This window comes from Podarcis erhardii (assembly GCF_964252035.2).
Source record: "Podarcis erhardii genome assembly, chromosome: 7".
In the NCBI taxonomy this organism is placed as follows: domain Eukaryota; kingdom Metazoa; phylum Chordata; class Lepidosauria; order Squamata; family Lacertidae; genus Podarcis; species Podarcis erhardii.
The window spans coordinates 24,612,940-24,634,691 of NC_138511.1; the positions used below are offsets into that span (position 1 = coordinate 24,612,940).

Sequence of the window (21,752 nt, forward strand, 5' to 3'; positions counted from 1 at the left end):
TGAGTCAGCCCCCTGTTCCATCCAGCTCAGGATTAGTTACATTGACTGGCAGCAGCTCTTTGGGGGTTTAGGCAAGGGACATCTCCAGACCTACCCAGAGATGCTGGAGATGGAACCTGGGACCTTCTGCCTGCATAGCTGAGTCTTGGATTCCGCTTGAAAGTTTTCTTCCCCCTAAAATATATTGTTTAATATAATTGAGCAAACCTTGTTTTCTCCAAATCTTTCTGATGCTTGCTTCATAAAAGATATCAATGGAGAAGAATCAGTTCACTATTACCGCATAGCAGGGATAGCCAGTGTACTGTGAAATGTTTTGGGACAGATGTTTTGGGACTCCCAGCTCCCATCAGCCCCAAATGGTCAGAGATGGTGGGAGATGTTGCTGAGGAATGTCTGGAGGGCCCCACATCATCCCCTCCTGGTATATAAGATTCCTATTGGTAATGCGCTTCCATAGCGTTAGCACATAGGCTGGGAAAATGTGTGTCTTTGGGGAGCAAAGAGTTACCTGAGGTTTCTCAGCATCACTGATCCGCACCACTTCTCTATCCCAGATCCCCGCCTGTATCAAGAGATTCGCGAGAAAGGTCTCAACTCCATCAGCCACGAGTCAGATGACGACCTCCTAGAGGTGGAAACCATCCCTGAGGAACCCCCTGCCACAGATTCCTCCACCATTGTGGTGAAGAACTACCGGCCTGCTCACATGACCTGGAGCCAGCTGCCAGAGGTAGGAATGGGAGATTGCTAGAGGGTGAGGGATCCCGTCTTTCAGAACAGCAGCTGGGAACCTCCTTGAATCAGGCCCAGTAGGCCTTCTCAGTTGCTCCATTTTGGCCAGAACCTGCCCACCTGCCCTGCACATGATGCCACGTATGATGATGACAGTTGTGGAGCAGGTAAAGGCACAGCAAGGATGAAATGCACTAGCTGGTCATTGACGATTTTGTACATGGGCACATGATATACCAGTGACATCAGGTGATGGAAAGGCTGCTGGCCCCACCCATCTGTGGTCCACAAGAGGGGTCCTTCTGTTTTTGAAGGACAGTCATTTTCTTCCATTTCATTTTGGGTACCTATGGGGCTACCTTATAGAAATACTTTTTGCGCCACTGGTTAGTGAGGCTCAGGGCTTGCTTGCATTTATTAGCCCCCAACTTTCCTAGCTTCCGCAGAGCTGTTTTGCAACATTGTTGTTGTTTAGTCATTTAGTCATGTCCGACTCTTCATGACCCCATGGACCAGAGCACGCCAGGCACTCCTGTCTTCCACTGCCTCCCGCAGTTTGGTCAAACTCATGCTGGTAGCTTCAAGAACACTGTCCAACCATCTCGTCCTCTGTCGTCCCCTTCTCCTTGTGGCCTCCATCTTTCCCAACATCAGGGTCTTTTCCAGGGAGTCTTCTCTTCTAATGAGGTGGCCAAAGTATTGGAGCCTCAGCTTCAGGATCTGTCCTTTCAGTGAGCACTCAGGGCTGATTTCCTTAAGAATGGATAGGTTTGATCTTCTTGCAGTCCATGGGACTCTCAAGAGTCTCCTCCAGCACCATAATCCAAAAACATCAATTCTTTGGCGATCAGCCTTCTTGATGGTCCAGCTCTCACTTCCATACAGCACTGCTGGGAAAACCATGGCTTTAAATATATGACCTTTGCAACATAGCCCACTGAATATAAATGTGGTGCAAACAATGTAGGGGGATGAGGCAGGTTCATAAATGAGTTGCCTCTCCCTCAAATGAGTTCTTTCTGACAGTGGGTCTCTGGGATCCTTCCCTACTACTGAAAATATAGCAGTGTGGATGCCAGGCAAGACTTGTTGGGGAGAGTACTACAACTGGGAAATACCCTCTTGCTGGTTTGCCCCCTTCCTTGTCTGATGGCCTCGGCATATGGGCCGTTTGTTGTGGGAACTCTATGTGCTCAAGCCGCATACTGCTGTACTGGTACACACCAACACTGAATTCTCAGAAGTGGAGCAGCAGGAGTCATAACTTAGTGGTATGCAGGAGGTCCCAGGTTCAGTCCCCAGCATCTCCAGGTCAGGTTGGCTGAGATCCCTGCCTGAAATCCTGGAGAGCCACTGCAGTGTTCTAACTCTGGATTAGGGAGCGTCCTGTGTTCCAGGAATGTACTTCAGGTGGATTTCTTCTGCTTCAGTCAATATTTGCATACCTGTCTCCCGCACCCTTTTCGACATGTGTGTTTTGGCTACTGTGGGACTCTCTGTAGAAGTTCCCCTGCAGCAGACAGAGAAATGGATGGTGCAACATTCAGTTGGGATGATGTGACCTGAAGGAGTGGCTTTGCCCCTGAGGCTCACCTGCCTTTTCTTATCTGACCTGGTATTGTCCTCCTCCACTTTTTTTTTTTTTAAAAAAAAACCAACTAAACATTTCCTCCTGAGATGGTTCCAAAGTTCATCTGCTTCACCTGGCAGGATTAATGGAGTTTGCTGAAATGCAGCTCTGATGTTTTTCCCCTTTTCTTTTCAAGCTTTGTCTGGGGGCGTTGCAGGTGAGAGTGGAAACTCCCTGAGCATGGAGCTCCCTAGTAACTCTACAGTGCCACGTAATGTTTGTTCTGCATTTGCAAGGAATCGACCCATTAGTGTGGCACCAGGACTCCCTGCCCATTATTATTAGGCTGTATTGTTTTCTGCACCTACCAAACCCTTTCTAGCCTCCCCAGGCATGCATTTCTCTAACATGTACTTTGGTTACATATGTTTTAACTTTTCTGATTTTATTTGTATTTTGACTATATTCTATGTTGGCTTGTTTTTAACATTTGATATGATTGGCATTTTGGACGGAATACGTTGCATTGTTTTATGTGAACCAGTAAAAGTAGGGGGAGCTTTGTCAGCCTGAGGGCCACATAGCCTTCTGAACAATGTCCTGACGGCCATATGGTGGGTGGGGCCAGAGGTTAAAGTGGGAGGAGCAACTGATGCAAATTTTACCTTTGTACAGTAGGCTGATTTCTACGCACTGCCAGTCTCCCTCCTCCATCTAGCTAAGCAAGAGGCATGATCAGAGTTCAAGGGCACATTCCAGCCAAGCAAAAACACCTAAGGAGAGGGTAAAGCAAGGCCAACTAGGGGTGTGGCCTGGGGCGTTCCAAGGGCCGGACGGAGCTGCCTAGAGGGCCACATTCAGCCCCTAAGCCTGTTCCCCACCCCTGAGTTAGAGATTTTTGATTACAAAATAACAAAAATAATGGGGAACTCAATCTGGCTTGTTCAGTGTGAGGGACTTAGCTCTGGGACAATATGTAGTGGCAGTGAAGAGGGGCAGATTTGTTTTGTCTTCATGGGAAATACTTCGTAGTTTCATTCCTGTAACTTCTTTACCATGTTCTAAAAACAAAAGATAGATTCATCATCTTCTTCTTCATCATCATCATCATCATCATCATAAAATGAGTTCTTAACATAAAAATGGGCACCCTGTAATCCTATAACCACTTACCAGGGAGGAAACCCCATTGAATTCTATGTGACTTGCTTTTTTTTTTTTTAAGTGCCCTTCTTGCACCCCCATGGCCACCTGTGGGGTCCTTGGTCATGTGGTTCCACAGAAGGGATGTCTGAAAACTATCACTGAGTCTGCAAGTCACTCAGAATCTGTCTTCTGCAGGTGCAGGAAGCCGGAATCCTGGAGCAGATATCCCCGGAAGAGCGCAAACGGCAGGAGGTAAGAGAAGCTAGCAGGCTCAAACAAGCTTCCTGCTTGGTGCTAGAAGAGTACCGTAATTTTCCGTGTATAAGATGCCCCCATGTATAAGACGCCCCCTATTTTTGGGGACTCAAAATTAATAAAATGGGAGATTGCCCAGAGTTGTTGAGCTTTTTTTAGGGGAAATTGTCAAAATTCACTCACCTGCCTGACCTACGCTGCGACTTGCACACAACGCAAAATCCGCAGCAACAACAAATAACATGCCAAATAGCCACTGACGATCTCCGGCTCATGGCAGCAACCAATCACATGTCCCCACAATGCACTATCTGTGTATAACGTGACCCCCAATTTTTAATACAATTTTTAAGGAAGAAAAGCTCGTCTTATCCATGGAAAAATACAGTATGTTGCGCAAAGTGCTGTGGAAATTGGAGAAGTGGCATGGTTTTGAATGCCTTGTGAATTCTCCCAAACAATGAGTTCCTTTCAAGCTGCTGTGTCTCTTTATTCCCTGTTTCAGATTGTTTCGCTTAATAGTCTTATGGAGGACTTCTCTTCTCTTTCTCTTTTATTTGTTAGTCCCTTTTCTCAAGGAGGGACCATAAGCAGCTGACATTAAAACCAATAAGAACACGCTATGGAGATTTAAAAATACAGACAAAACAGATCAGGACTTGCAGACCCCACCCCACTAATGTCATATTGAGGGCCAAGAGCCCAGGTAAAGAGAAGAATCTTTGCCTGGCACCTGAAAATTGACCAGAGATGGCTCCAGGCATGCCTTCCAGGGAGGGAGAGGATTCCACAAGTGGAGGGGGCCACCACTGAAAAGTCCCAGTCTTGTGTTGCCACCCTCTGAAAATCGGTGTTATGTGTTCTGACCATACTGCCTAGTCAACAATTTGGCTGCTGAATCATGTATTAACTGCGGTTTCCAAATCATCTTCAAAGGCAGCCTGACATAGAATGCATTGCCAGAACATAAACAATAAATGTCAGATCGCTAAAGTGGATTGCTGGATTTTTTTTGGGGGGAGGGGGATCTGCCTCATCATTCTGGAGATTAGAGCCCCAGATTTTTGCCCACAGTTCTATCCAGATGGCACCATTAATGGTGCCAATGTTGGTGGCTGCAGACCAACATTTCACTTGCCAGCATCTGAAAATGCACCCCCAAGACAGCTGGATGAACAGCTCAGTTGGAAGAGCATGAGACTCTTAACCTTAGGTCTGGCTTACACATTGGGCAAAAGATTCCTGCATTGTAGGGGGTTGGACTAGATGACCCTGGGGGTCCCTTCCACCTCTACAGTTCCATAATCAGCTATGATCAGTGATCAGCTTAAAAGGGCTGTCCACTCATGTTCACCTTTCTGTCTCTCCATCCTTTTTTTCCCTGCAGGCGATCTTTGAGATCATTACCTCTGAGTATTCCTACATGCGCAGCCTGGAGATCCTGGTGAACCACTTCATGAAGTCGGAGGCACTGAAGGACACCATGAATCAGACGGATCACCACCACCTCTTCTCCAACATTGGGGATATCCTGGCTGCCAGCAAGAGGTAAATCTCAAGCCTCAGGCAGCTGTCTGTGTGGTGTAGCAGTTATAACAGGCTCCCCATCCCTGAGTTAAGAGTGTTGGACTTGGTGACAACCAAATTCATATCCCTGCTCAGCTAGAAAGCAACACTGGGTGACCTTGAGCTGGCCTCTGACCTTTTTTGACCCACCTGGCAAAGTGGTTGTGAGGATTCCTCTTGAGATCCTTGGACTGTTCACCTTTGGATCTGCTTAACTGTTCTGGGCACCACAGTTTAAAGAGGATATTGACAAGCTGAAACATGTGCAGAGGAGGCTGACCATGAAACTCAGTTTCTCAACCTCCCTCTTATTTATTGTACCTCTAGCTTTTTTGAGGACTTGGAGAAAAGGCATCAGGAGAACGTCCTGATCCCGGACATCAGCGACATCGTAGAGACTCACGCAACTAATAATTTTAATCCATACGTAATCTATTGTTCGAATGAAGTCTACCAACAGAGGACCCTTCAGAAGCTGTTGTAAGTGACTGCAGTCATCCTCCTCCCCCAAACTTAAAAGATTATTTATAAGCTTTGGTGTATTAAAGTCCAACCCATGTGGCTTGGTGTAGAGACTTAGAATCTTCCCCCTGTTATGAACCCAAGTGGCCTTAGCCTTCAGTCTCCCCCATCTGTGATATGGGAATAATAACACAAACATGCCTGGCAGCTCTATATAATTGTATGATTCTAAGTAAGTGCTACTGAATGCCAACTTAATCCTACTCAGAGTAGACCCACTGAAATTCATTACCCTAAGTTAGTCATGCCCATTGACTTCAATAGGTCTGCTCTGAGCAGGACTAATTTGGATTCAACCCTTAATCCAGGGTAGGTATAGCTGAATTCATTGAAACTCCCAGTTTGATACTCTACTCTTTCTTGCACCAGGAGGCAACTTTGTGTGTGTGTGTGTGTGTGTGTGTGTGTGTGTGTATTCAGGTTATCCATTTAAAGTGTAAAAAGCATGCATTGCATTGGTCACAAGAAGCTAAAGTGGTGTTTTCTGTTCTGTTGCAGAACCACGAATCCTGCCTTTAAAGAGACCCTGAAACACATTGAGCAGAAACCAGAGTGTGGCAGCCTTCCCTTGATCTCTTTCCTTATCAACCCCATGCAGAGAGTTACTCGCCTGCCTCTTCTGATGGATGTAAGAGCAAGCAGAGGGGCACATGGAAATATATATGCCCATCTGTTGTTGTTTACCTGCCTGTCACCCCGGGGGCAGGGGGCGGGTTTCAGCATTAAAACACAATATTAATGTCTACCATTCATCAGGCTGAAAGCTGGGGTTCTTTCCTCTGACCTTCGAACCTCATTAACAAGCCATGCTGCTAGACCCTGGTGAGGAAGCTGTTTATGCTTCTCATTCATTCATTCATACCTGACCCTTGGCCCCAGATTTACTGGGCCCCTCACTGATCTGCATGTTTTTTAAGATCGCTACATGTTCCTGAAGAGAAGACTGAATGATACACCTAAAATCCTGCAATTCTTATAGTAATGTTCTCTGTGTTCTGATCAGATCTATTCTATTTGGTTTAGGCATTTTCCAAAACTATACACAAACTGAAACACAGTCATCCTTCAAAATTTGCAGTTCTCCATCCAAGCAATATGTCCAAAAATGCATATGCTGGGATAAAGTGTGCATCAGGATACATTTATTCATGAAAACAACATATAACAAAATACTTCCTGTTAGGGAAAAAATGCATTGCAAAAAAGTGTATATTAGAGGAAGGAAGGAGGGATAATTCATGAGAATTATTTTTAAAATTGCATGTTGATGTAGAACTGTGGCAAACTGGCCTCAAGATTGGAAAAAACACACCAAGAAACTAAAATTGGCAGATATGCCCCTCCCTTAGCTGAGCGGACGGTCAAGAACAGGTTGCAGGTTGGGGCAGCCAATAGTTTTGGAAGGGGGCAATGAAGTGGTGTGGATGTTCTGTTCCATTTCAGACTGTCTGCCAGAAAACCCAGATGCATAGTAGAGCTTATGAAGCAGCGACTCAGGCTTTGAAGGCCATCAGTAAGGTAAGAGACTTTCTCCAGCTCTCTTTGTGTGATCACATTTTTTGAAGAATGAAACGGGCTTTTCTGCAGTTAGGAAAGTGATGGGAGGCAAATTGGTTGAGAATCGTGCGGTGGATAGATGGTTAATGGGAAGACATGTAAACACCTTACAAGCAAATCAGGATGAATGTTTATTGCCGCATAACCCTCCTAAAAATGGGAACAAATGCTCCATAGAGCAAATTGGAATGGATGCTCAGTAAGGACTGGGCATAGTCTAACCTCCACATAAGCTTCCCATGAGCATATGAGGATGAATGCTCCATAAACTGGTTATTTGGGGGAGCCCCAGAATTGGTCGCTCAGTGTTTAATCTAATGAAGGAAAAAACAAGGAGATGCTTTCTTGGACAGCTGGGGCGCTCTCGTGTGGTCTAGAACCAATCAAAACAAATCAATAAATTCTGATAGAAAATTTAATATTGTCAAGGCCACAATAGTTTTCAAGAGGCGTCTGAAATTAGGGAGGGACTGCTCCTGTCAAACCTCTAACAGGAGATTGCAGAAAGACACACTTTAGCAACCCATTCCTCTAATTTAGTGGTGTTCAAACTTCTTTCAAAGAGGGCCAGATTTGATGAAGTGAAGGGCCGTGAGGGTCAACCAGAGTTGTTGACCCCTTTTTTTGGATCGAAGGATGTAAGTTGTTGAGCTTTTTAAAGGATTTTACCCCAGGAAATAAACCGACCAGCGTGCCAGGTTAGGCCTCCAAAACAGTCTTTGGACATGCCTGCTCTAATTCCAGCATTTTGGGTTTGAGTGCTGTTGCAGATGTAGCTAAAACTGAATTACACATGTGCAAAAAGTGGAAGGATCAGCAGACTCTGGGGAACCCCAACTTTTGCAGATGTACCCAACCTGTACCTGTCCCCCCAAAAAGGGAGGAGGGAAGCAGCCCAGTGAGGACTAAGCATGTTCAGTGAGCATGGAATGCTGACTGATGGACTGGAGGGGGGAGACTCAGAAAACCAGGTGGGATGGGAAATAGAATGGAGCCAAAGGCATGGAATGGAGTGTCACCGAGGAGGGTTAGGACTGACAGGCTGGAGAGGTGCACAGGAGCACCCCCGTGTTGCACCATTACTATTTTTCCTGCAGCTCCCACTTGTGCAGATGACAATAGAGATGATATTGCATTTACAAAAGTATGTTTCTGCCTCTCCTTTACACCCCAGCTCGTGAAGAGGTGCAACGAGGGTGCCCACACCATGGAGAGAACCGAGCAGATGTACACGTTGCAGAAGCAGCTGGAGTTTGGAAAGATCAAGGTGTGAGATTTGGAAGGTGTAAATCTTTTTTTTCCCCAGCGCGGCTCTGCCCCTTAGGCTTGATGGCAAGTTGTGGCGTACTGGTTGGACTTGGGGCCCTGCGAATCCTCACTCAGCCTCCCTTGGTGACCTTGGGCCAACTGCTGTCCTTCTCCCTAACTTACCTCGCAGGGTTGTTGTGTCTAACTCCCTTTTAAAAACATCCAAGTTGTTGGCCATTGCTAGAACTTCACCTTTACACCCAGAGAGCCCACCTTGTTGCTAGGCCTTGTGTTCTTTTGGAGACAAAAGGAAGGGAGTATTTTGAGGAGGGGCTGTTTCTCAAGTAGGGAGCGGTCTGGGGGACAGTGCCATTTTGGATTTGCCCCTGGCTAACTCTGAATGTGTCTGGTTCCGTGATATACTTGTTATAACCCTTTGGTTGAATTTGCTGTATTGACCAATGTCACCCTGGGTCTTTCCCCAGAACTTCCCACTGATTTCTGCTTCCCGGTGGCTGCTGAAAAGGGGGGAACTCTCTATGCCTCTGGCGGAAGAAGGTGGAATTTTCCGGAAGGGCTCTGGACGTGGGAACTGCTATCTCTTTGTGTTCAACGATGTCCTGATCATCACCAAGAAAAAGAGGTGTGAGAGAGGCCATTTTTAGTGGAACAAACTTCACCTCACGTAGGGGGGGGTTTATTTTGTGCATGATTTTTTTTTACCTCATGAAGTCGCTTGCAGTGCACTTCAACAAGGCTCTGCTTCATTCATTTGGCAAACACCATCTCAGTCCCTGATGATGCCTCTTTTAAAATTAATATTTATAGCAAATTTAACACAGAAATAAAAACAGAGGGAAAATGGGAAATTAAAAAAACACTCATCATCTCACGCTGAAAATACAATAGCCATTGACACATCCATCTTAATTTAAAATATGCAAATCTGTATTAGCCACCCAAATGTCCAGATAGCTGTCCACATGAAAATGATATTTATAAGAAATATTTTAAATGTAGCAAGGGTATTGTAAGTCCTCAAACCATTGCATTAACAGGCGCTGGGTGCTTATCCTTCCAGCATTGAAGTGATCATGCCAGGTGTGCTTTCCTAGGGAGAACATCCCACAAACCTGGGAGCCACCACTAAAAAGGCCTGTTCTTATGTTTCCACCCTCCACACTTATGGGGCACATGACAAAGGGCTGAACAGGGATTTGAAGCCAAGTCTCCCTGGTCAACCTGGTTTAATTCTCTCTTCGTCTCACTATTGATATCCTTCTGTGATACAAAAGAAAATTAGGTAGATTAGGTAGATTCCTTTTAAGAGGGGTTGAGTCTCTGGCCTGCTTCCTAGCGACTGAGGTAAAATCCAAGAAAAGTCTGTGTAGATTTCTTGCCTGATGTGTGAGGGTTTCTGGTTAATGCCTAGAGGCATCAGCAGTGGGGGGGAAACCCTGATGGAAAGAGGCTTTGCAGACTATGTTGAGGGCTGCTCAGAACTTCAAATGGAAAAAAACCCATCAATCACGTCACAAATTTGCTGGATGGAGGGAAATGGCTGCTTCTTCAGAGGAGTGTGTTCTGATGTCAGTGAGATGCATCTTATTCTCTTCTCTCCCCCCCCCCCGCCCCCGACATTGGGTTTTGGGTGGAGATCCTGTGGCTCTGTCATTATGGGCAGCCTGCAAGCACGATGTGTGTGTGTGTGGTCATGTGATGCCCATGACAAGTTACCTCAGATTTGCAAATGTGCCCATGGACCCAAAGATTATTTCATATTATAACCATTGCCCCTTCAGTGGGTTAACATTTGATGTTTTGAAGTTTCGGGATGTTTTTCGGTCACTTGGGGTCGGGTGGCGAGGATGTTTCTGGCCAGGCGCTGGTGTGCAGAAACACTTGAGAACCGTCTTTTGCGATAAAGAGGGAGCTGAAGAATTCCTTGTGGAATGTGAAGTCATTAGACGCTGTGCATTAGTTTTTTGTTTCGTTTTTTCTCTTTGCAAGATTGTGGGACTGTGGCCCTGTCCCTACATTCCTTCTCTGAGATTCGCCGTCCTGGCCAAGACTCTATTTCACTAGTTTTTTCCTTCCCTCATTCTTTTTTTATGTCATTTGGGGGGAAATCTCCCCCCACCCTGCTTGAAATGCCTCTTGCCTGCTCGCTGTGGAATGGTGAGCGGCTGATTTATGTGGGAAGTGCCTGCCGAGAGGGACGTGGTTTGTGGCCTTCCCATTCCCAAATGATTCTTTAATGGGAATTTTGGCACAAAGAGAAGCCAGGCTTCTGTCTGTCATGGGAAAACTCTTCCTCTCTCACACATCAGGCTTCAGTCACTCTCTCTGCGGAATGCCAGAACGACTGATTTTTCATTTCATTTTATATATCATTCTATAGCAGGGCTGTGAGGCCTGCAGTCTTCCAGATGTTGCTGGACTCCAACTCCCATCACCCCTGACCATTGATTGTGCTGGCTGGGGCTGATGGGAGTTGGAGTCCATCCACGCTTGGAGGTCCCGCAGGTTCTCCAGTCCTGTCCTACAGCAAGCAAAGAGCCTTGAACGAAAAATTTCCCCAAGGAAGGACCATCTTGCTCTTCAATGTGAATCCTGCAAGACCAGCTCCCTTCCTTGCTGGCCTCTTTCTGCCTGGTTGGGAGGGAGGGGCACTGACTGACTGACTGACTCCAGCTACAAAAGTTGAGACTGGCGAAGCGGCCAGAGACCATCTTGGCTGAGAGTCCTTCACAAACTGCTTCTTGAGAAGCCTTCAGACTTTTGGGGTGGGGTATTGATTAGGGGTGTTTGTTGGGGTCAAGATTTAATTTTGGAGCTGTTAATTTTGATGTTCTTTGTGATTTTTTTGTATCTTTATTTGTAGATCTTGTTATGACTTGTGTGGGGATTGTTTAACTTTGTGGCACACATTTTGATAAGTTTTTATTTATTGCTCGCAACTGCTTTTGTTGTATTGTAATCATGTAAATCTTTCCAGGTTGTAAGCTGCCTTGAAAGTAGAATGTTATTATGGAATCATAATAACAATTTTATTATTTATACCCCGCCCCTCTGGCTGGGTTTCCCCAGCTGCTCAGGGTGGCTCCCAACACAATATTAAAAATACGATAAAACATTAAACATTAAAAACTTCCCAATGCAGGGCTGCCTTCAGATGTGTTCTAAAAGTTGTGTAGTTCTTTATCTCCTTGACATCTGATGGGAAGGCGTTCCAAAGGGAGGGCGCAACTGCCAAGGCAGAATACTAATAAATGATGATGATGAGAAGGGAACTTTGGAGGGAACTGTGGGATATTTTAGGATGCTTTGTCCCAAGCTGTCAAAAACAACACAGCCAGTAGATTAATTCATTTACAGCCTTCCCTGGCCTCATGTCTTCCAGAATATGCTGGACTCCATATCCCATCAGCCCCACTCAGCATGCCCAGTTGTTGGGGGGTTATGGGAGTTGTAGTCCAGGAACATCTGGAGGTTCTTCTGCCACCATTATAGAAAGAAGTTAATGATCACAGTTGCCTTGGGGGGACTTTCACTGTTCACAAACCATTTTGTAGCAAGTAAAACGTAAGTGCAATTCCGCTGTACACAGTTCTTTCTCACTCTTGTCCCTTTCACCGGCTCTCTTTTATTTCTTGCAGCGAGGAGAGCTACATGGTTCTCAACTACGCCATGCTTGACCAGCTTTCGGTGGACAAAATTGAAAACCCGGATGCTCCCTCTTCTCCCCCCGGCAAGCCGGGTTCGAGTGGTGCATTCCGCTTTGGCCACTTGTTCCGTGTGATCATGAACAAGGACAGCGAAGGCAAGCGGGAGGCGATAGTGCTGGCCGCGGAATCCCTGTGAGTATTGGTTTGATTGGTGCAGAGGTGGTTGGCGTCACCGGACACCTTCCGGGGCAGTTGTGCCCAGTGGGTAGAGGGCACGTGATCAAGCAGAGGTGAAGGGGAAGGTGGGCACTGGAGAGATTTCTGTGTTTGCTTGTGGGGGGTGGCTGTTTCCACCTGACTTTCCCTACCCTTCAGTCCTCTGTGCCTGCATGGGATGAAGCCTTGTGTCCATCCAGCTTAGTATCATCTACACGGACTGGCAGTGGCTCTCCGGGGTTTCGGACGGGGGACATTCTCAGCCCCTACCTGCAGACGTCAAGGATTGAACCTCAGACCTTCTGCATGCAAAGCAGATGCTCCACCACCAATCCAACCAGTCTTTGCAGGAACTGTGTAACTAAGAGCTAGTGCAGGGGTGCAGAAGGTGTTGGATGTTGTTGGACTACAATTCCCATCATTCCCTGCCAGCATGACCAATGCCCAGGCAGTATGGGCACTGTCCAACAACAGCTGGGGGACACAGGCCCTCATTCCTTGCTTTCTTTCTCTTCACTTCCATCCCTCATTCCTGTATCTTTGTCTAAGCCTGAAGGTAGCTGGGTTTATATTTGCAAGGTGCCTTGGGAACCTATTCCCAGTGGGATAAAATGCATTAAATATATAGGGTTGTAGCCAACCTTAGTCCTACTAATGATGTTCTACTGTGCTTGATGTTTTAATCTGTTGGAAGCCGCCCAGAGTGGCTTAGGCAAACCAGTCAGAAGGGCAAGAAACAAACAAACAAATATTCAGAATAGGCCCACTGAAATTAATGACCATGCCTAACTTGGGTCCGTTGCTTTTGGTGGGTCTGCTTTGAGTAGGACTAACACCGGATTCAGCCCATAATGCTTTTGTTGTTACATGCCACCCCATTCTCTGAGGAGGGAGAGACACCAGAGGTCCTATGGGATTTTTCCAGGGTTCGGTTTCCTTGGAATGAAGGTCACCGGAGATGGTGATGCATTTAGAAGATACTATTTTATTTGCATATCTATACAACCTGGGGACATGGGTGGCGCTGTGGGTTAAACCACAGAGCCTAGGGCTTGCCGATCAGAAGGTTGGCGGTTTGAATCCCCTTGACGGGGTGAGCTCCCGTTGCTCAGTCCCTGCTCCTGCCAACCTAGCAGTTCGAAAGCACATCAGAGTGCAAGTGGATAAATAGGTACCGCTCCGGCGGGAAGGTAAACGGCGTTTCCGTGTGCTGCTCTGGTTCGCCAGAAGCGGCTTAGTCCCTCGGCCAATAAAGCGAGATGAGCGCCGCAACCCCAGAGTCGGTCACGACTGGACCTAATGTTCAGGTGTCCCTTTACCTTTACCTTTACAACCTGAGCATAGGATGGAAGGGCTCACAGCATTAACTCCCAACAGATCTTGCTTCTCTATTAGGTTTCCTTTGGGAAGTCCCAAGTCCAGCATGGAGCAAGTAAGTCTCTATGTCTCCAGCTTCCAGACTGCTTCATGCTCCGTCGCCACAACTCTGGCCTATAGTTCTCCAAAGTGGCAGCCCACCTGTTTTACTCTATGGTAAAATAGCAACTTCTTTTGTCATGCTAAATCATGGTACTTAACAGCCAAAGCCATTGACTTGATGAAGGAACTGGTTTGACAAGCTTGCTTTTATGCATTCTACCCCAAAAGATACAGGATCTCAAGAACTGGAAGGCACTTGGGGGTATCATCCAGACTCCCCAAACTCATAACATTATATTTGCTTTGTAAATGCTCTGAATTATGTGCTTTTGGCAGGAGCGACCGTGCCCGGTGGATCAGGGCTTTGATGCACAGGGAAGACAAGGAGAAGGACACTGCCAACAAAGGAGGTACAACTTATTATTATTATTTGAAAATCTTGTGCTTCTCTTAAAAAGAACTTGCTGTATTTATGGAGAGCTGAATTGAGTCTTGAATAATGGCTCTAAAACAGGGCTGGAGCTCCTTCCCTCCACCCCCTTGTTGTTGGACTCTAAAGTTGTCATTGTCCCCCTCCAGGGCTGGATTAAGTGGTTGCATCCAGTGCTGTGCTTATAGAATCATAGAACTGTAGAGTTGGAAGGTACCCTGGGGGTCATCTAGTCCAACCCCCTGCAATGCAGGAATCTCAACCAAAGAGTCCCCAACAGATGACCATCCAACCTCCGTTTAAAAACCTCCAGTGAAGGAGAGTCCGCCACCTTCCGAGGGTGTCCGTTCTATTTAATGGTACGCTGGTTCCACTGGCAAAATCCTTTGCAACTGTGGAATGTTGCCCAAGAGAACATTTAAGCAGGTTTTCTAGAGTGCACAGCTAGCTCCTGCACCTTCCTTTGGATTCCTCTGTTGCGCAGTATTAAAACTTGCCTTCTCTGCAACTGCAAAAGCCCTGAGGCCCTAAGCCCAGGGGTAGCCAACATGCTGCCCTCTGGATGTTTTTGCTGGACTACAACTCCCATCATCCCTGACCATTGACCGTGCTGACAGGTGCTGATGGGAGATGTAGTCTCATGATGTCTGGACGGCAGCACCTTGGCCGTGCCTGTCACAAGCTATTAGCATCATCATCATAATTATTATTATTAACAATGTTGTTGTTGGCAGTGTTTGCATTTATCGGTTGCTTTTTCCACAAGAGGTGACCCAAAGCAGCTTACAAAATGGTGCAAATGTTAGGCCCGATGTATAAAAACCAGAACCAAATGAAAACCTAAAGCCACCTGTCCATTTTATATATAAAAGGCAGGTCAGACACAGAGCTCCCCACCCCACTGGAAGATTTAAAAAAAAATGGAGCCACAGGTAACACCTATTGTCCTCCAGATGAAGGGCCCAAATCATGGATTAAAATAAAAGGCTTTTGCCTGGCACCTAAACATAGATGATGTCTCAAGTTACAGTTTTAGAACCAGCGCTGTCTGGGTGTTCCCATCTGCTTCCTCAAAGAGCAGGCGAATGTGCTGGGCTAGTTTTGAAGCCAGCCTGAAGGTGCTTCTCACTGCAAAGGATCAAAAGAATCTGGGAGTATTCCAGCCTCTTACCTGAAAGAGGGGAGCCATTCAGGCAGGTCCGGTTCTCTGCAAGGGAGGGTGTTGGTCTTGGCTCTGCCCCTTTAAGAGATACCTTGCCCTCTGTTCTCCCTGATCTGAGGGGGAGGAGAGGGGGGAGGACAGTGCTAAACAAGGAATGTGGCTTTTTCCACCCTTGAGTGCAGAGAGCAAAAATCCAAAAAGGAACTGAGATTAGTGCTCCCTCTGGTGGTTCATGCGGAGTTTGGCTGTCTAGGGAAGAGCTCAATTCTAGAGAATATAGCTAGTTGACTTTCTGCTGTTGCAAATGTTCAGTGTTTGCAGGAAATGGGGCACTTTCATTCCACCGCCCCAGGATGCTGCCTTATGCTGAGCCTGTCCTTTGGTCCATCTAACTCATAGCTCAGTTGGTGGAGCATGAGACTTTTAATCTTGGGGTCATGGGTTCGAGCCTCACTTGGGCAGAAGGTTCCTGTGTTGCAGGGGGTTGGACTAGATGATCCTCAGGGTGCCTTCCAACTCCACAGTTCTATGATTCTATTACGCGCATTGTGGCTCTTCAGGGTTACAAGCCTGCCTGGATTTGCTTAGGGATTGAACCTGGGACCTTCTGCATGCAAAACAGCTGCTCTGACACTGAGATGCAGCCCCTCCCTTTGTTGGCAGCAGGCTAGGCAGGAAGCCAACAGGTTATACAGACCGACATTTTTTTCATTTTAATATGCTGGTTTGCTTCCCAAGGGAAACCCAAAGTGCTTGATGAGCAAACCAGGAAACAGTTCAGTTAATGGAAAGTATCGGAATGGAAAGTCAGTACAGTGGTAACTTGGGTTACATACACTTCAGGTTACATACGCTTCAGGTTACAGACTTCGCTAACCCAGAAATAGTGCTTCAGGTTAAGAACTTTGCTTCAGGATGAGAACAGAAATCGTGCTCCAGTGGCGCGGTGGCAGCAGGAGGCCCCGTTAGCTAAAGTGGTGCTTCAGGTTAAGAACAGTTTCAGGTTAAGAAGCTAAAGTGGTGCTTCAGGTTAAGAACAGTTTCAGGTTAAGAACGGACCTCCAGAATGAATTAAGTACTTAACCTGAGGTACCACTGTAGTTCCAAGAGCCAGATAGAGAGGCTTGATGTATAGTGGTACTTCAGGTGTCAAACGCTTCAGGTTACAGACTCTGCTAACCCAGAAACAGTACCTCGGATTAAGAACTTTGCTTCAGGATGAGAACAGAAATCGTGCTCCGGCAGCGCGGCAGCAGCGGGAGGCCTCATTAGCTAAAGTGGTGCTTCAGGTTAAGAATGGACCTCCAGAACGAATCAAGTTCTTAACCCAAGGTACCACTGTATAACGAAACCATAGCATAGCCTCAAAACAGAAAACAAAAGCCATGGCATCAAGATAGAAAGCAAGTTGCATCTAAATTGATGTCAATGCAAGCTATGGATCTAAACTCAAAAGCCGTGTTCTCCCTCCACTATTTAAGACAGTATCTTCTGAATACCAGTCGCTGTGACTCGCAGGCGGGGAGAGTTGCTGTTTCACTCAGGTCCTGCTTGCGGGATTCCCATAATGAGCATCTGTTTGGCCACTGTGGGAACAGGATGCTGGACTAATTGAGCCATTGGCCCGATTCAGCAGCCGGAGTCTCCTTATGTAATTGATCCACTAATGTCTCAAAGTCTCCCTGCTTGACCAGCTTCCCCAAATCTTTACAGGGCAGGCTAGCCAGAGAGCGGCCTGCTCCCCAGAAGTCAGCCAGAAGCTGAATGTTAATGCAGTGTGGGAATAACTATCGTTCTCAAAAGTCTTTTGCCTGCCAAACTGAAAATTGTGTGGTTGGAAAGGAAGAGAGGGAGAGGGGAACTGTGGCAGAAGCATTCTCTATATCTTTGCCCAATGTTTCCCACGTTTCTTTGGTTCAATGCATTTCAACCGGATGAAGAAGGGCCCCCACAACTCGAGATCTGGGGACCTGCCTTGCAGGCATCAATCCCCACACATTTGATGCTCCTCTAATAACAAATGCAGGTGGCCCATGCCGACAGAAATGGAGCCCCTGAGAGATGGGAGGGGAGGTATTGGCAGAGCTTGGAATAATTTCAAGGTTTGCAGAAGTACAAACACTCTTAAAAGGAAGGTCCAATGAGGATTGAGCATTGTAAATAGCCGCTGAATGTTGCCCATTGAGCGGAGAAAGGAAAACAGGAAGTTGATGTGGTGGGTTTTGCCCTACTTCAGCTCCTTAGACTAGGAGTGGGGAATCTCAGGTCCATGGGTCAAGGCTCTCAAGTCCCACCTGTCCTGCACCTGACGTCAGGTAAGAGCAGGCCTCTGAAGGAACAATCAGGAGCTTAAAATGAGCTCTCTTGATTGTTCCTTTGCTGGCGAATGGCACATTCCCATCCACCCAATGACTGATTTTCATTTCACTTTTAATTTGTATACCATATTTCTATTTTACAATACCCAAGGCGGTTTACAAGCTAAGGAAACAAAGAATGTACGCCTTATAACAATCTAATCCAATACAAAAATATGATAAAAGAACATAACTTTAAAATAAGCAACTTATATCAAATAAAGTAACATTCAACAACCCATTAGAATGATATAGAATCATATTAAATATCAGCATATTAAAAATTATAATAAATAATTTCTAAACTATAATCAATAAAACAACGGCAAGTCACAGTGCATAAAATAATAATATTTTAATAATATCGGCAGTGGGAGTATGCCTTACTCCAGGAAAGGGAAGCAGTTTCCACTGAATGAAGACCGCTTCTCCCTCCCGGGGTCGCTCCTTGAACCTCCGCTTCTCAGAGGTTCAGAGAGCAGCACGGGGTTGTTTGCACTGTGCTTTGAAGTCCTGACTATCGGGGCTTCAAAGCAAAGCATCACCTGATGTCATCACATTGTTGAGTGAGTGACAGGTGGGCAGTCCCCCCCATCATCCACTGAATGACACTGTGACATCAGGTGATGGTGTGCTTTGGCCTGGCAGGCGTGGGGAGATAATCTGCTAGCCAGATATAGGTTATCCACCTGTGCCTTGTAGTATCTTTGGGGAGGGCATGACTGGCAAGAACCTGGAACAAGAGAAATTGTACTAGGGGATGAGTGCATGCTGCAGCATTTATTTTTCTTTGCAGCTCCCACTTATATTCTTATCATTGAATTGATTTTGAACTTCATGTTTTTAAAGGTTTTTCTAAAAGAATAGGAGGGAGAAAGGAATGCTTGCATTGTTCTTTCTCTTCTTCTCTCTCTCTCTTTGCCCCTTTTGTCTCCACGCTGCCACTCACTCTGTGTCCCTCTGTTTCTCCAAGATCTCAAGCAGGTGGAGATTGTACGGGCTTACTTGGCCAAGCAGACGGATGAGATTTCCCTCCAGCAAGGTGATGTTGTCCTAGTCCTGACCAGGGAGGAAGGTAAGTGTGCTCTGAAAAGAGATTGGTTTCCAGAGATAGATTTATGGGCCCAGTTTGAGAGGACCTGGAGTAGGATCTGCCAGGGCTTTAGGCCCAGTTTGCAGGTGTGATTGTGGGGTGTGTATGTGAGGAACCTCCCCAGACCCTACTCCACACTCTTCTCAAGTGTCTTTGCTCAGCTGAAACATGTCCTTCAACTGTGATGTTTGCCTGGATGTGTGTAGAGATCTCTGGCTTTTTAATGCCTGGAATCTAAACCCCATCTGTTGCATCTGGCCCTGCCAGCTTCTGGCCCCTGGAAGATTACTAATAAGGGAATGTGGCCCTCAGGACTTGAAAAGAGAGAGAAATCGCCACCATCTGTGCAGTGAATATTATAAACAGAAAAAAGTTCTTCTCTCTTAACAAAATGCCACTTCAGAAAGACTGAGTTTAGGAAACCATGAATGATAGCCTCCATATCCTATATACAGCACAATAGATTTTTGAAAATTGCAAGTGTGTACAGTTATGCTGCTGTATGGCTTCTTAATGATTTCTGAAAATAATCATGATTGTACTACAAGAGATATAAATATATTGCGTTGGGAAGTCTTAGAACTACTCCAGTTATGATTTTTTTTATATACCAAGGCCTAGGATTGCAAATGTTTGGCTGCCAAAATGTTGAAACGCACCTGTCCAGTTCATCTAATAAGCACTCTTAATTGCAGTTTGACCTTTTAATAGAATATAGGGATGATTTTTTTTAAACAAATTGTAGCCTGTATGGAAAATTAAAAGCTTGTGTTTATGTTTGCAGAAGCTGCAACTGAATGTTTTAGCTTAACTTTTCTCTTTTTGAAGTTGAGGCAATAATGAATGCGATGCCAGGCTAGGAGCAGTGGATCAAGTGCCCCTTCTCTCTCCTCCTTCCAGGCTGGTACTTAGGTGAGCGTCTGCGTGATGGCGAGAAGGGCTGGTTCCCGCAAGCCTGTGCCCAGGAGATCACCAACCGCAGCGCCGTGGAACGCAATGTTCAGCGCATGGAACGGTTGCGCATAGAGACAGATGTGTGAATGCTGGAGCATGTTGAACATTAGTCCGCTGGAGCACTTGGGACACAAAGCCAGCTGTAGGGCCTGGGAAGGCAGACCTCAGTTGCTGACTGCCTCTCAATGTCCCTCCTGGGTCGGAAGTGAGCTCTTGCCTTACTTTGTAAGGTAGCCGCCGTCCAAAGAGATGAATGACCTTCCAGCCATGCTGCACAATGGACGCACCTTTGTTGGGGGACCACCTGGGTTGAGGCATCTCCCCGCTTCCCTCCCCCTGCACAAAAGGACACAGTTGTTCACCTGGTTGTTTGAAGATGGTGTTTCGCTGGCATTCTTCGCCCCTTCCCTAAAGGTCCTCCTTGGGTGTTATCTTCTGTGGTCTGTTGTTGGTTGTTCAGATGATGTACAGATAACGTTCTGTCCAGATTCATGTCAGCATCTCATCGTGGTGTGTTTGTGTGTGTGTATTGTGGAAGCTGCAATGCTCAGGGAAAATGGGGTTATGTGACCCACCAATTGTAGAAGCTGGCTTTTAATATTGCAATTTCCTGCCCCCACCCCCAAACCTGCAGCCACGAGGACACATTCCTGTGCAATCAGTTCGATGTTTGCAGAGCCTTACACCTCCCTTCACCCTCCTTTGCCAGTTTGCACAGATGTGGCGAATCCAATATATGTTCATGAGCCATTAAGCCATTGCACCTCAGTAGTGCTGTGTGATTCTTATAGTTGGAAGCACAATGCCTTTGAAAACTTTTGAATGGATTCCTCCTAGTCCGCATACATGCGCTGGCACCATTTTATTCTTTTTAGCATGGTGGTTTCCAGTGTGACCTTTACGGTGCAACCCTAAACATGTCTTGCACAAAAGCAAGCTCCGCTGAGCTCAATGGGGCTTACTTTTAGGTAAGTGTGCATGGGCTTACAGCCTTATTTATCTTGGATGCCTTTTGACGTATGTCTAGCTTATGGGCTACAATGAATTTGGGTTTAGTGTCTAATGCTGACTCTTGGGTGTACTGGTTTTTAAATCATTTTTGTTCGGGGCATTTTAATAAGTGCGCCTGCCTTTTATACAGTATGTGTAACTCTGTTTTTAGACTTCATCGTTAACATACACCCCCTCCAAGTAGTTTGTTTTCCTGTGTCTGACCACTGTAATTATCCTGCGCATTCTGGATCTGCATGAGTCTAGCAAGTGGACCGGAGTGGTTTTGATTGGGACAAATTGCATTGCTGTAGTAACCCTGTTTCCTGCAGTTCCTGTGAGCTTGGAGGGTAGTTTTAGAAAATGAGTGGTGCGTCTTGCTGTATATCTATTTAAGCTGATTAAACTCTTGTATGATTTGGAACGAGGTGCGGAGCGTTTATTTCTACACAGGAAGACCATTGGTCCATCTAGCTCAGTATTGTCTACCCTGACTGGCAGCAGCTCTTCGCAGTTTCAGGAAGGTATCTCTCTCCCAGCCCTGCCCAGAGATGTTGGGGATTAAGCCTGGGACTTTCTGCATGCCAAGCAGGTGCTCTCACCACTGAGCCTTCCTACTTCAACCCAGGACTGAAGCTTTTGCTTTAAGGGGTAGGGTACCCAAGGAGTTGTTCAGACCTGGGGTGCATTGAGATGTGGTGTGGATTGTATTGGTGATAACAACATTTCTGTCTCAGTTTCTAATATTCCTTTTCTACTGCAGGAAATTACAGCACAAAAAACTCTTGCCATTTTCCAGGTCGACAGAGTTGCAAACGGATATTTTGTGGGAGCAATTAATGCAGAAGTGAGCGCTAAACTTCC

At 46.2% G+C, this 21,752-nt stretch overlaps 1 protein-coding gene across 1 annotated transcript in view; it reads left to right on the forward strand.

Annotated features, from left to right (window-relative positions):
* Positions 1 to 21,312, forward strand: part of ARHGEF16 (Rho guanine nucleotide exchange factor 16) — a 35,257-nt gene extending 13,945 nt beyond the window's left edge. Inside the window, exons 4-15 of the mRNA XM_081870973.1 lie at positions 558 to 733; positions 3,647 to 3,703; positions 5,094 to 5,254; positions 5,600 to 5,752; positions 6,293 to 6,422; positions 7,238 to 7,312; positions 8,526 to 8,618; positions 9,085 to 9,242; positions 12,259 to 12,459; positions 14,239 to 14,312; positions 18,825 to 18,926; positions 19,845 to 21,312. Of these exons, the coding sequence (XP_081727099.1) occupies positions 558 to 733; positions 3,647 to 3,703; positions 5,094 to 5,254; positions 5,600 to 5,752; positions 6,293 to 6,422; positions 7,238 to 7,312; positions 8,526 to 8,618; positions 9,085 to 9,242; positions 12,259 to 12,459; positions 14,239 to 14,312; positions 18,825 to 18,926; positions 19,845 to 19,984 (1,520 nt within the window). The 3' untranslated portion in view covers positions 19,985 to 21,312. The remainder of the gene's footprint in view (positions 1 to 557; positions 734 to 3,646; positions 3,704 to 5,093; positions 5,255 to 5,599; positions 5,753 to 6,292; positions 6,423 to 7,237; positions 7,313 to 8,525; positions 8,619 to 9,084; positions 9,243 to 12,258; positions 12,460 to 14,238; positions 14,313 to 18,824; positions 18,927 to 19,844) is intronic.
* Positions 21,313 to 21,752: the final 440 nt, after the last annotated feature.